This window comes from Amblyomma americanum, chromosome 8, assembly GCF_052857255.1.
Source record: "Amblyomma americanum isolate KBUSLIRL-KWMA chromosome 8, ASM5285725v1, whole genome shotgun sequence".
Lineage (NCBI taxonomy): Eukaryota > Metazoa > Arthropoda > Arachnida > Ixodida > Ixodidae > Amblyomma > Amblyomma americanum.
This window is the reverse complement of record NC_135504.1, coordinates 48148328-48162510: the sequence shown is the minus strand read 5'-3', so window position 1 is coordinate 48162510 and position 14183 is coordinate 48148328. Positions and strand designations below refer to the sequence as shown.

Below are 14183 nucleotides of genomic sequence, written 5' to 3'. Positions count from 1 at the left end.
TTCTCAGCAAATATCGTCTCAATGTTTGCCTGATACTCCTGATTTATATTCAATAAATGGCTTTCCTCTCTGGTGGACTGAGTTTTTGAAAGATGATAAGACTTTTATGAATGAAGAGAGTGTTGAAATTTTTTCCTGTAGTTACAAGAGCTAGGTCATGCCGTAATCTTTCATTGTTAGTGCGAAATCACTAATCCGGAGGTTCATAGTGTAGCAAAATTGTCTGTTGCCGATTGTATGTCTAAGAAGCACGACTATATTCAGAGCTGATGACAATGATAATGATGATGATGATGATGATGATGATGATATGTTTTCATGCTGATTGGCTCCACCTCACAGTACTTCCCGCTCATTTTCGTTTTCTACGTAGCAAAAATCCGCGTTTTTGCGCTTATTCTAATATAGTATGCATTTCTAAAAAATTTTTCTTTTTAAAAAATGCAAATCTAGCCACAGAAGCGCATGTTTATCTAAGGACGCAGGGTGTTTTTTTTTTCATCGAAACTCCAAGCACACGATACGCAATGACCTCCTCCGATATGATTCTGGGCTGGGCAGCCCGCATACAAACCGTGGGCATTGTGCTGCTGAAGGAATATTGAGGTCAATCTAGTTAGTGATTCAGGCCGCGTCCTTTGTGGGATACGATGAAAAGTACATATTATCTACGTAGAAATTATGTGCACTAGCCGTCTTCAAACGAAACCAGTAGGCACCCACAGCCTTTAGCTATCATTCAAGAGTTTATGACTTAGAATCAAGATCGCACCACCGGCACGTCAAAGTCGAGGCAGCCATAAATTCAAGAATCTAGATTTTTTTTTCACCACATGAGGTTTTCAATGTTCCTTTGCATCGTATTGTACTTCTTGTCCACTTCAATTTGATAGTTGGGTCGACATATAAGCGCCATGTCGAGGATCAATCCTTTGACATAAATTACATAAATTACGCCGGAAACAGGAAACAGTGTTTCTCCGGCGGGTGGAGCGGGTTAGTGTTACGGTACGCAGTCGCTAAGGCTTAAAAGGACGTTGTACTGTCGCGGGACTGTCACTGACGGGGAGGATGTTGCAGCTAGTGATGGGATGAAATGGTTTTTGTGCGCTCCCCGACTGCAGCCTCTTGCATCTGCTGCCGAGTTAACTCCCGTAATAATGTTAGGCCTATAGCCGCCCACAGAATTCACTGAACACTTGAACACTGAACAGGTGAAGCCGACGTTGAGGCTAAGAAGAGCAGGTGTCAAGTGCCACCGCGTTGAATTAAAGTGGCACAACTTTTGCGGTCATCTCTATCTGTAAGCAGGATGTGAAAGAAAATTGTTACAAATTAATATGTTGGGTTGATTTTTTCAGTCATAAGGGAGAAATTAGCGTCTATCCAAGGGACAACTTAGGGCTACCGAGGTAAACTATACAGCCTTCTCAGAAATGTGGCAGTTGAAGATAAATTAGTCTTTTTCTGGGGTCAATTATTCATTTACAATTTTTTTTTGCAACACATGTCTGTAACAACTGTGGTTTTTCCGCTATTCGGCTGCGAAAAACAAGGAGGGTTAGGTGACCCTTTGCTTTTGTGTGAAGGCGCCTACAAGCAATAACTTTGCACGTCCTTGGTTGCAGAACCTTTGTGCTAATTCATTTCGATGCATTGTATTCGTTGCTGCCTTTATTGCTACTATATTTTTTTATGCTAAGCAATAGGACTCCCAATCCTGTACATGTAACTGCCAGGTTTTTTTTGTACTCCTCGTTTGTTATAGCATAACGCTGCAGTGTTCGCCGTAGCTAACCACATAGACGCCTATGAATACAGGTTGTGTAGCATGTAAAGACAATAGCAATCTGAACGAGCCAATACGACCGCATCTTCACAGATTCCTCACTATATCAGAATGGCTGGATGGTTGATCAGAAGGCCCGAATAGATAAAAAGGCAGCTCAGAAGAACCTAACTCACTTTTTCGAATACCAACTGATACAAGGGTCTCGTAAAAGTATATTTTATTTTATTCTTAAAACATTGCTTTACATCTTAATAAAGCTCTTTTGTTAGCCAGGAAATGCACATTTAAAACGCGCTTTCGTAAAACGCCGCATGGAATGAGACGGCTACAATCCAAAACAACAAACCGAACGCAAATGAAAAGAGGAATGCAACCATAAAAATTAGCTCGTATAACGTCTTTTTTCAAGTCTAATATCTGTACATTTGCAAGCGTGCTGATTGAGCATGAACGCAGTATAAAACATTCTTCATAGAAAATTCTCGGTGTTCCTCGGTGGAACCTCCATTTAAGGCTCTAACACTTGTTCATTTGCATGCCTGCTGATTGAGCGTGAACGCTGTACAGAATACTCTTCATAGAAAATTCTCGGTGTTCCTCGGTGGAGCCTCCATTTAGGGCTCGCGCCATGTCAGCCTTGAAGTCTTCTGTGTCGGTCTCGGGAACGTATTTCCGAAAGTTGAATGCTTCAAACATGGCGTCTGGAACGAAAACACAATCGTAAGTTTGCAAGCTGCATATGATTGCGCCGGAATGAAAACTAGTCGATGCGACAAGTTTTGGGAATGGTCCAGTCCAATTGGATCCTATCTATTTTCCACTTTGTGCTATATCTGAACAAAATTCCCGAATTATCTTAGCGGTTGTGTTTAGCACAAGTGAGAATACTAGATAAAAAAAATGCTGAGAAAACTACCTTAGCATACCGTAACTTTGTGCCACATAATTACTTTTCCAGATCAGTGTAAGACGCTCAGAGATAAATTCAGTGCTCGAACACATGTTGTACGACTTGTACAATCCTCCCTACGTTTATTTCATGCTCAAGTGAACTTAAGTGACAATATTCAACTTCCTCCTGTATTGGCTACGTCTCAGCAGAGCATTGAGGAGCAGTTTCTTGTGCCTTCTATGGAAATAACCTTTTGCTCAGGCACGTGGTGCTCACTACAATAGACCAACACATGTGTTTAAACTCAGCAGCACATATAAACTAAAACAATCATTACGAAATTGACCAGAGTGCACTCGATTGTTGCAAGACGTGTCCGGAAAGTAAGAATATTCCACGCACCACCCGGTAAGTTAAAAAGCGATTCGACAGGTGGGAGCACTGCCTTATACATTGAACGTTCACCTTCCCTCTGCTTCCTCTTTACAGTTATCCTCCAGCAAGAGGCCAATTTGTACGCCATACAAACCTCTGCGCTCATCCAGACACCCGCCAACAGCGAGCTGCAATCCGTGATGAGCTCTCTATAGGCATGCCAGAGACTGACCGCCAGCGGCCATTCGCAGTCATATCTGTGATGTTTTTAATTGTGTTTAGAATCTACCGAACACGGTGCAGTAGTGCTGTGAATTCACGGAATGCAGAGCCAATGTTCACAAATAAAATAGTAGCGGTACATTTTCTGTTGTCATTGGTGACCTTGGTGATTTTGTTCGCACAAACGGGTGACGATGAGGCATATTAATGAACTCAATCTTCCTTCCTTTAAAAACCATAATTACCTGTGCTGCATGTTGAGAAACTTTATAAATTTACGGCAGCGCACATGCAAAGCAAATGAAAGGTTTGTTTATTTTTTGAGGATTTAACGTCCCAAAGCGACACAGGCTATGAGGAACGCCGTAGTAAAGGGCTCCGAAAATTTTGACCGTCTGTGGTTCCCTAACCTTTACTGACATCGCAGAGCACACGAGCCTCTAGAATTTTGCCTGTAACAAAATTCGACTGCCGCAGCCGGCATTGAACCAGTGTCTTTTGGGTGAGCAGCCTAGCACCATACGCACTGGACCAGAGATGTGACTGCAAACGCAAGCAACTGATAAGTGGCTTATGACTGCTTGATGACAGCGCCTAGGTCCGTACAACTAACGATACCGCCTGGCTTCTGGCGGGATTAATGAGGGAATTTTGGGACCATGTAACGAATAGCCCAGTCCCGGTGACTGGTTAGTTTTACGCGTTTGCGTGTTTAAAGAAGCATATCGCTGGGGACGCATTCGCCGACAGAGAGTTGACAGGAAGAGTCATGGCGTAGTTTGCTCGTTAGGCGAGAGATTACAATGGTCACTGCATTCACAACTTGATTCCCAAGCAAAAAAAAGTTTTGTAAATTGGCGGCCAATAAATGAATTAAAGTAATTGCAATGAAGATGACTACCAGGCGCCGACGCAACGATGATGAAGCTCTGGAGGCAGCCTGCTGACGCTCATGCTGAGATGTGCTTTTGGTGTAATGCACCCTGGCCAATCCCCCACCATGCGTATGTGTCATCAAGCCTGAGGTTATCATAAACACTTCTTCTCGCCGGGTTGTTTTCCCGATTACGTGTGACCAAGTCTTCGTTGCCGGTGCTGCTCACGTCCCCATAAACCACTCTTGATTTGGTGAAGGTGGTGGCGTCAGACTGAATTGTTCACAATCACCGTCAAGCTCCTCAGCGGCATGACCCCAATCACGACGACGGAGGGCAGTCAACAGCCTGCAGCCCCATCGCAGCCGCTCACCTGCTCCGGTGCCGCCCGGCAGCACCACCCGGCGGTACTTCGTACTAACAGCGATACGCATTTTAAAGTTTCTTTCGATCTTTTCTTCAGCGTTGTGAACGAACTTTTCTTTTTGTTTTATAGTTTATTGGGGTTTAACATCCCACAGCGACTCGGGCTATGAGGGACGCTGTAGTGAATGGCTCCGGAAGTTAGCACCCCCTGCTGTTCTTTAACGTGTACTGACATCTCACAGTACACTTGGCTCAAGAATTTTCCCTCCAACGAAATTCGACCGCCGCAGCCGGGATCGAACCTACGTCTTTCGGGTCAGCACCTGAGCGCCTTAACCACTGAACCACCGCGGCGGCGTCGTGAACGAACTTTTCATGTCCTTATTTTCAGGATGCCGTCACTGAAGAACTTTGTTATATGTGTGACACCGGTAGTAACTATTCATATATAGAGAGTGGATTCCTCGCAGTTCCCTTTCTCGTATGTGTTCCCGGTTGATTTCTTTCAACGATATAACTTTGCCTATTCTGCATCCTCAGCAAAGTAGAGTGTACTTGGTTTCTTGCAAGCACGTTGGAACCTCTTCACATGAATAAACAACTTCCTCTCATTTTGACGGCGCATCAGCCCTTTCTATAGAGGAAAAATTTCAATTTGACAGAACACCAATGTGGTGCGCCCCAACACCAGTATAAAACCTAGCATATGCAAACCTAGATAAAACTGCTGAATATTCAGAGCCATCAAAAGAATTAGAAGGAACGGCAAATCGAGAATATTATTGCGTTTGTGCGTTATTAGGTGCGTTAGATAACGTAGGATTTTGCAGTTTTTTTACAGAGAAAAAAACACAGTTTAACCGCTTGAGGTCCATGAATGTATAGAGCTTTGATGGCCTGATGATATACATTTAAACACTACAAAGAAATTCCAACAAGTAAGGCCAATACGATTTTCATGCCTTACTGAACACAACGTATCGAAGAACGCACGAAAACCACAAAACGGGGATTTAAACTGCATTCGTGTTCGACATTTAAAAGCATTTACAGCGCGTCTCTTTGGTTCTTTTATATCCACCTAAGCGACGCATCGCAAACACATACCTTGCGTATGGACGCGTAAAAAATACCAAGTTTTTTAAACCACTAACTAAAAGAAGCTGTCACCACGTAAATTTTTTTGCGAACAATATGCACAATTTCGAGTGTATCTGATTTAACTGCTCAGTCATTACCTGCACATGCAGAGGCATCAGGGAATGGCCATGCGGTATCGTAGACGTAGAGTGAAATGCATTTCAGGCCAGCTTCTGAGACCATAAGCCTGACATCCGATTCGATTTGGGCCTTGCTCTTCTTGAAGTGAAAGCTAAATTGCTTGGAGAACAGCAACCTCGGGTCCTGGAACGAAAAAAATTGACCGTCAACACAAATATTGCTGGTATTTATGAGTAGAACTTTGTCATGTGCAAAACGAGGTCTTGCACAACGCGTTGTAACAGATCAAAATTTCGGTGCTAGATCGTTGCATTAACTCGACGCTGTCCGCTATTTCTTAATTACGACTGAGCGGTTTCAATTCTGTGTGCGGATTTGCAATAGTCGGTGATAACTGCTTTTTAATTTATATTTTCCGATTATGACAAGCAGGAAGAGTTGAGCACTCAGCGGGAAGCTTTTACGACTATTAGCACGTAGATTCGTAGAATGTGTGCAATTGATCACACCATTTCTATTACAAATTCGAATGCAGAAAAAATTACACTCGTTCTAACAAACTTAGACGGTCTTCGTAGAAGCAGCACAATGCAGATTAGGCGCCCTTGAGAGTAGCAGATAAGGCAGACGACATCGGGATTAGAGCGATGACACTAAAGGTGCTGGCACTCTGGCGTCAAGAATTTCTACGGCTCCCTATTGCGTCTACGTACTCTCTGGAATAATTCGTGGTATCGCAGTTAATCGCTACTTTCAAGTTTCGTGTACAGCCATGATATAAGGGCGTGTTCTTGGCCAGGTACTACATATTCCAGGAAGTTCTGGCACTCCTGCTTTCATTGTGGTATATAGCCATATAACCCTATTTCTGCTCTTGTAATTGGAAGCTGCGCGTATGCGCGAGTACCTTTCTTTTGCTAGATTTTCTATATTTCTCGGCGATTTGCCAGGACACATCACTTGATATATGGAGACACCTTTCTTTATACGGGTGGTTTTCACTTTCCGATTGAGGTCTGGATCGAAAGAAGAGATTCTGCGTTGGGCTTAAGATATTCTGGTCCCAGTCTGGGTCATATGAAAAGCACATGTTTATATCGGTAAATGCATGAGGCCTAGGTGACCGGAAAAAATAATTGGAGCGCTGAAGCACTTCCTGATTAAGCATGGTAAGATAACGATCCTAAAGGTTGTATCTTTTTCGAGGATCATGAACAGATCAGTCTGTGTCGAGTAATTACCTAATTGTTTTTTACAGCAAGTTGTAAACAAAAGGTGACTTGATGCCACAGAAAATAGAGAAATATGGGTATTATTGCTGTGTCGAAATCATATAGTTTCATGCGCCTTTGTTTGTTTAATTATTTATTCACGTTACCCATAAAGGCCCTCCAGATGAGCGCGTACATAGTGGGGGGCATGCAATGATAATAATAAACGCGGTACATTTTAGCAAGGTAACAAAGCACGTTAATGAAAACATAATGCAAAACACAAAAAATAAAAAAACGAGCACGAACAAAAAAAGCAAAGTTTTACACATTTGCGTCACAGCAATGAAGATCTTGGGATTTTTTGTCAATTTATTGGGCGGTGACTGACCGCAGACTACTCCATTAAATGATAGTGCGGGGAATTTATGAATTGGCGCAGGACGATTAATGACACTTTACGCGTTTAACTTTGAAATAATGATGACGGCGTGGAAAGTTGGCATGACGTGACTGAAACAAGTCGGTGCGAAGGGATGGTGGTGATAAAGCTTATTAGAAAGCGTTAAACAAGAAAGTTGGCGGCGATGTGACAAATGTTATAGTTCGGCATGTTTTTTATACTGAAACGCTTGCTAAGGCTGTGTAGTCTGAACATATAGAGCGAACAGCACGGTTCTGCAATCATTTGGTGTCAGTTTTAACGTAGGCTTGATCAGGGTCCCAAATGGCCGCGGCATACTCGTTTTTAGGACCAATTAGAGTTTTATAAGCCAGTGTTATCGTTATCTTTTCAATGTTATCCTAACTCTGGACCGTCTGTATCCTGACTATTCGAACTTTTATCCAACGACGCTGCAATTTGGCGCACTCTAATTACAAATATAAACCACATCCATTTAAACCGCTCCCGGCGCACTAGACTATTCTAATTATACTAACTCCGTCCGAATCACTAGCGCACTATCTATAAGATTCTGTACGTTGACATTGCGGTTCAAAAGGCACAAAACCCAAAACCGTGCGGTGAAGTCTGCCGCTTTAACAACAGCACCTTAAGGACAGCGTATTGAGATGAGAAACAGTTTTTACAGACTAGCCCTTAGTAGGGATTTACCATGTCATCCTGCCTGCGCTTACAACACAGAATTCCGGGGTGCCTCATACGAACCGTATCAGCTCACTTGGCTATGCCGAGAGCACTTAGGTAAGCAACGTTATCAGTGACAAACAGTACTCCAATCGTTCAGGATATGCACTCGCGTTCATCGAGAACCAAGCGGCTGACGGCAGCTGGCTTTAAGAGCAGTGAAAGAAGTGCAACCCCTCATGGGCGGTATTCTTTGACTGTAGAGAGTATGCTTCCGTCATCGTGACGCTTGTTGTTTTCGGTTCTCAACAAAAACCAAAGGGATTTGCGCCGTGCTCACTGAGCCGTTTTCAGGACCGGCCGGCATAACGCCAACAACGCTACTATACTGATTGCTCGCTTAGTCGAGCCATTTTCTGCGGCCGTTCACCGCTCATAGAGCATCAAGCTATTTTCCAGGGACGCGTCCTTGTACAAGCGTACAAGTGCCTTGACGCGTGTCAGTGCAGATCGCTGACTCTGAAACCACGGGTGAGCCAACCCGCAATAGGTTTGGTGGCCGCCTTCCTTTCCACGAAAGCACTGTCACACAAAGCCACAGCGCGGAGGAAAAATGTTCCCTCGCCTCCTCTTTTAAATTTTTTTCTTCTTGGACAAGCTTGCAAACATGATTAACAAATATTAAATGACTTGCTCAATGAACGCGGTATTAATAAATCACTCATAGCTGAAATATTTTTTATTATTGTTTAACGTCCCAAAGCAACAAGGGACGCCGTAGTGAAGGGCTCCGGAAATTTCGACCACCTGGGGTTCTTTAACGTGCGCTGACATAGCACAGTACGCGGGCCTCTAGAATTTCGCCTCCATCGAAATTCGACCGCCGGGGCCGGGATCGAACCCGCGTCTTTCGGGTCATCAGCCGACCGCTGCTGCAGCGGGTCAGAAGCCGAGCAACTGAGCCACTGCGGCGGCTTCAGAGCTGAAATAGTATCCAGTGTTTCTCGAAAGCTATGAAAGGCAAAGACGAGCACAAAAGAACCGGAATGATTTCGGTCTAGTTGGCTACCAATATAAAAAACTACATACTATATTAGGCTAGCCGTCAGAGATGAAACGAAGAAAAACGCCGGTCCTCTTCTCTGCTGTACCGTCCCATATTAGTTTGCGCACTGTTTTCATCAAGAATAAGATATTTTACACTTCTGATATCAGGGTGCATATTTGTAAATGGAGAGGGCAATGTAAATATTCAAAAAGTTCAATAAACATATTCGTCACCAAATACGTTTTACAAATTGCTGCAACGATGCTCAAGAGAGGAGAAAATGAAGTACGGTAAACACATAGAGTATATAGGGTTCAATTTGACTGCGATTTTCTCGTGAAATGCCGCAATTGTATTTAGTTCAAAGCATGTTGAGGTATAACCAGTGCGTCTGCCGCAACTTCCTGGCACCAGTATTGAAAAAAAAATTGAGGCAAAGGTATATACAATGATGCACTTGTACAATGACTCTTGTGAGGAAGTGTTCGTAAAGCCAGCAAAGACTGAGCAGAAGACGACCAATCTACTGTTAGTAGGAGATGAACGCTTAAAGGGACGAGCTTTTCACACAAAATACATGTCATTAGTCAGGTGTGACTATACGGGCCCTTGTTTGGAACTAGCGCTCATTGATAATTCGTGAAGCGTATCAGGGGTGGCAAAACACGAACGGTGCTGAACGGCACGATTATTCTAGCTCTCTGTCTGAGCACGAGGCACCACGTAAATGATTGAGTTAGGACTATTATTCATTCTTAACGGAAGGCAGCACGACTTCACATATTGAGTAGGCCTGTAATAAGTGCCATCCTCAGCGGCCACTGATCGCGTATACGGGTCACTGGGTAATTGGCCCCTTTTCTAAAAATGTATCCGCTTGCTATTTCATGTTTGTCCCTCTTCATGTTGGTCTCCTGCTTCAGAAATTTTCACATTGTGGCCACTCACGAAGACCAGACGGCTTTTACTGTGACTGCCGCCAGCAAAGGAAAAAAATATTGTATTGTGCGCAGTTGGATCTTGAAAGAAGTCCTTATTGGTTATTTTTCAGCTTTATGTAGTCGACAGTTCCTAAAGTTCTAAATTTTAGTGATTCGTGATGTGCCTGTAGTATTATCGCTTATTTAAGGCCTTTTTCTTTGCCTATAAATCATTATGGTTACGCCTACAGACCACTTTACTTATTTCGGCACTAGGAGCACGGTCCGCTGAAACCAGTTAGAGGTCCGCTTCCAATACGAGGATATATTATCAGGAATTATGCACAAATTCATGTTGAAAACACCATCGCAAAAAAAAACAGGGACAAGAAGACTAGAAGAAAAACACGGACCAGAAGACTAAAGGACAAACACAGAGCTTTGCTTGTCCTCTAGTCTTCTGACGCCTGTTTTGTTTCGCTAGTGTTTTCAACATAAATCTGCTGCAGCTAGCCCTGTTTTCTACCCTTATTATGCATAACCCTAAACAATTTTTTATGAGGGCAACTTGTGAATCACCGGCGCTTTCAGTTTTTCACTTTCCATTACTTTAGTCACTCGCATCTCTGCAGATAACAAGGTATCAATAAGGTGAATATCAAGACCACCACCAAGAAGGAGGTAGTAGATTTTAATCAACCTATGTGAAGTATGGGAAATGAGAAAGTGTGATCCTAAAAATAAGACAAGCTGTTTTCGTGTATCTAACAGTTTGTTGGCTCGTGCTCATGTTCGAGGAACTGCGGTGCAATTGACAGCAAGATGAAGCCAAGAATCTAGACTGAATTGAACATATCTGGCAGTCAACGTGCAGTAGCATTTGTCTGGCCCGCAATATAAGATGGTGGTGGCTTCTTACGTGCGCCTGTTCTCAATGCTGAGAAGTTAACGAGGCCTTTAACGCGCCTTTAGGATGCGCGCCTTCCTTTCATTATCACGGTGCAAGCCTATTATGTGTTTCAAAAAGAACATATTGCCATAGGTTTGATAAGCCAGGCAAAGTTGTTCGCCGAACTAGTGCTGCACTAATTTATAAATCATCTCTAAAACAACTGAGGTGAATGAAGCTATCACGCATATCTGAACGCGTCTTCATGGTTTTAATTGTTCTACCTTGGAGTTGTAATGTAGTTGTGTAGATATAACAAATATTCAGAAAAAGGTCTTTCTCTAATACACAGATACCTGAATGTACAACTGATCTACTCAAGAACATCAACGAAAACATCCAGGCTGACTTCATGATCTTTGATTTTTGCAGAGCTTTTCGGCACGTCTGCCATTGTCCTTTTATACTTAAAATATCGGCGCTGAGTTATATTCACTATATCCTGGAACCGGAACTTTATGTTACTTATGAAAACGGCTCACGGTTTTTGATCTCAGGCGTTCCTCAAATAAGTGTGCTCGGTCAATTAATATTTTCAGTTCAAAATAATGCTTTTCCATCTGATATTACATCATCAGTCCGATTATTCGCCGATGACTGCATAATTTATTGTTAAATCCGTTCAGCCACTGACAGTGACATTCTTTAGCAGGGCCTTGAATGCGCAATTAGCTGGTGTGCATTTTGGCAAATTACTCTTATTATCGAAAAACGTAGATTCATGACAGTTAGCCAGCGGGATGAAAATTCACTATTCAAATGTTTCCTTAACAGCACTTCCTCACATCTTGTAAATATTGAGGACTTCATCCGACTTCAAATTTTTCTTCGGCGAACACATTCAAAACATAATCGCTGAAGCATGATAAGCGAGCCAGATATTTCCGTCAGGAATATCTTTGTTGAAATTTAAAGCTGAAACTTACTAGGAGTACTCCCTAATGACAGCTAGAAAGAAAAGTACCACAGGAGGTTTACGAGTATGTAACGCAAGTTTTTAGCGCTCGCTCTGGTGGGACGTCCCAAAAAGGACAACGTTTCGTCGCAGTTTCTGCAGCAACACGCCTGCGCGGAATCCCAAGCCTCACGGTTGAAAAGGGTTTTAATTTGGTTAAACCTATTTTAGTGCGAAGGCACGGGTAGAATTAGTGGATGAAGAAGACGGTGTGTAATGCAAAGCACGAGAACGCGTTGCAGTCTTACACGAGGCGTGTTTGACGAAGACATGAGAATAAGAGTCTGCATAGTGGAATGGTATGCGTGTACGTAAAACATTTGGTAGCTTAGCGGGTTTTATTTCCCTGCAATAAAGAAACTGCGGCGATGGCCTAGTGTTCTCGTGCGCCGTCTGCGAAGCTGACCAATTCGCGGGTTCGACTACCAGTTGTGAATATGGACTTGATTTTCTTTAACTTGGCCTGGCCTCGCTGTTGCTGGCCGTGGCACAAAATTCAAAGATGACAAGATTCTCATTAGGTGTTAAAGGAGTATAGCCACCTCATTTTGGTGGCATGTTTTATTCTCTTCAATGATGCGGAAGACACTACTACGCATTAATCACCATGTAATATTCGCCTACGATCGCTAAATAACTTATAATCGAATTTTGTCTGTCATGCTGTTTCAGTTTGAACAGCTGAACGACGGCTGTGACGTCAAAAAGGGATTTTGTGTTACAAGAGGGATAGAAAAATGTCCATATGATCGCTGCTTCATCGTTTTAATTTATTGCATTGCTGAAGCCAGCCTTCCCCAAGAGCCGGACTGTCAACTAATGCGGAAACAGCGATTATATGTATGTTTTTCGTGTCTCACGTTACCTTTATGTAAACGTTGACGTCACTGTGCTCATTCTGCTGTTGAAACCGAAACAGCACGAGAAGAATTTGCAATTATAAATTATTTAGCGGTTGTAGCAGAATTGAAGGTGGCAATAAATATATATTAAGCCTTACGCATCATTACAAAGAAAAAAACAGGCATTCAAAATTTAGGTGTCTATACTGCTTTAAATGAGGCTATGAGTGCCTCGCACTAAAAGATGCCGGGAACCAGGTAGGGCATGTTTGCGTTTAGAACCAACAACTACCCTTAGTTGATGCGAATGTCCTGAGCTGACACCACTATGGCTTCTTCAGTCTACAAGCCCCGACGGTCCCCAAAACGTACAGAAGGGATTTCCTTCTCACTAATTTGCTACATACCAGCTAAGAAAATTTGCAGGTAACTCTGTAGACGCCAACGACTTCTAGGAAGGTCCGAAATTTAGTAACGCAATAATAAGAGCTGCCGCTAAGAATCTACAGTCAGCGGAGTATTCTATTTTTCTGGCTAAATAAAAATCATGAAAGAAATTGTATATACTCACCGGGATTAGCTGCCGCCATCGTTGCTTCAAAAAGAGATCAAGCCAAGCATCAAATATAGCAGTTGACACAGCGGAAGATACAAGGCATTCCCCGGATTCTGGAGTCAGCAACTGCGCGAGCTCCTTAAAAGCTTTTCTTTCGTCGTTGACATAATGAACAGACAAGAAGGAATAGATGCGATCGAAATGACCGTATTTGGCTAGCAGGACTCCAGCATCATCGCTGCAAAAGTCGAAAATGTCAAATGTTATCCTGTCATGGGCTGAGTTTTTCCTTCCGAATTCAATCATAGCAGGTGACTTGTCGACGGCCACGATTTTCTTGCACGGAAACGATCGAGGAACGAGGTGCGTTTTCGTAAAGGTGCCAGGGCCACATCCGATGTCCAGATGTAGTTGATCTTCCCTAGGCTTTTCAAGAAAGGTGATCCTGTACAGGGCGCTGGCATCTTCCTTTTCGGTATATGACAGCAAATCATTGAATTTCTTTGGATCCAAGATATTGCAGCGGTCGGTGCGACAAGGTAATCTAGGAAACGACGCCATTAAAATGTAGCCTGGAAATTTTCCTAACAGCGTATGTGGAAGCAAGGGTAATTTCGGAGCTTATAAACAGGTCTATAAGCGTGTACAAGAGCTGCAATCACTGGGTAGTCAATGATAAAGTGCCAGACTGCTGAACTTTACAGAGCCGCCTTCACAACTCTCAAAACCTGCTCGAGTTGTCAAAGCAGATAGCATTCTCTGAGACAGCACTGATACGGCGAATTTCCGGCCCGTCAACCATGGTAAACGGCGGTTTTGCTTACGCAGTGCTGGCGAGTCCGTTAGGTGCACAGCTAGAACCGTTGTTT

General features: G+C 43.1%; 1 protein-coding gene across 1 annotated transcript; it reads right to left on the bottom strand.

Moving 5' to 3' along the window:
- Window positions 1-1997: 1997 nt before the first annotated feature.
- LOC144101569 (juvenile hormone acid O-methyltransferase-like) lies at window positions 1998-13928 on the bottom strand. Its single transcript, XM_077634719.1, has 3 exons — window positions 13330-13928; window positions 5761-5926; window positions 1998-2493 (listed from the first exon to the last, which is right to left on the bottom strand). Exons 1-3 carry the CDS (start codon window positions 13873-13875, stop codon window positions 2309-2311), a joined length of 897 nt encoding a protein of 298 aa, XP_077490845.1. The 5' UTR covers window positions 13876-13928; the 3' UTR covers window positions 1998-2308.
- Between the last annotated feature and the right edge of the window lie 255 nt (window positions 13929-14183).

Coding starts and splice junctions, on each gene's coding strand:
- LOC144101569 (XM_077634719.1), bottom strand. CDS start 13,875: ATGGCGTCGTTTCCTAGATTACCTTGTCGCACCGACCGCTGCAATATC. Junction 5,927..13,329: donor GATGGCGGCAGCTAATCCCG/GTGAGTATATAC, acceptor TTTTCGTTCCAG/GACCCGAGGTTGCTGTTCTC. Junction 2,494..5,760: donor TGATGCCTCTGCATGTGCAG/GTAATGACTGAG, acceptor TTTTCGTTCCAG/ACGCCATGTTTGAAGCATTC.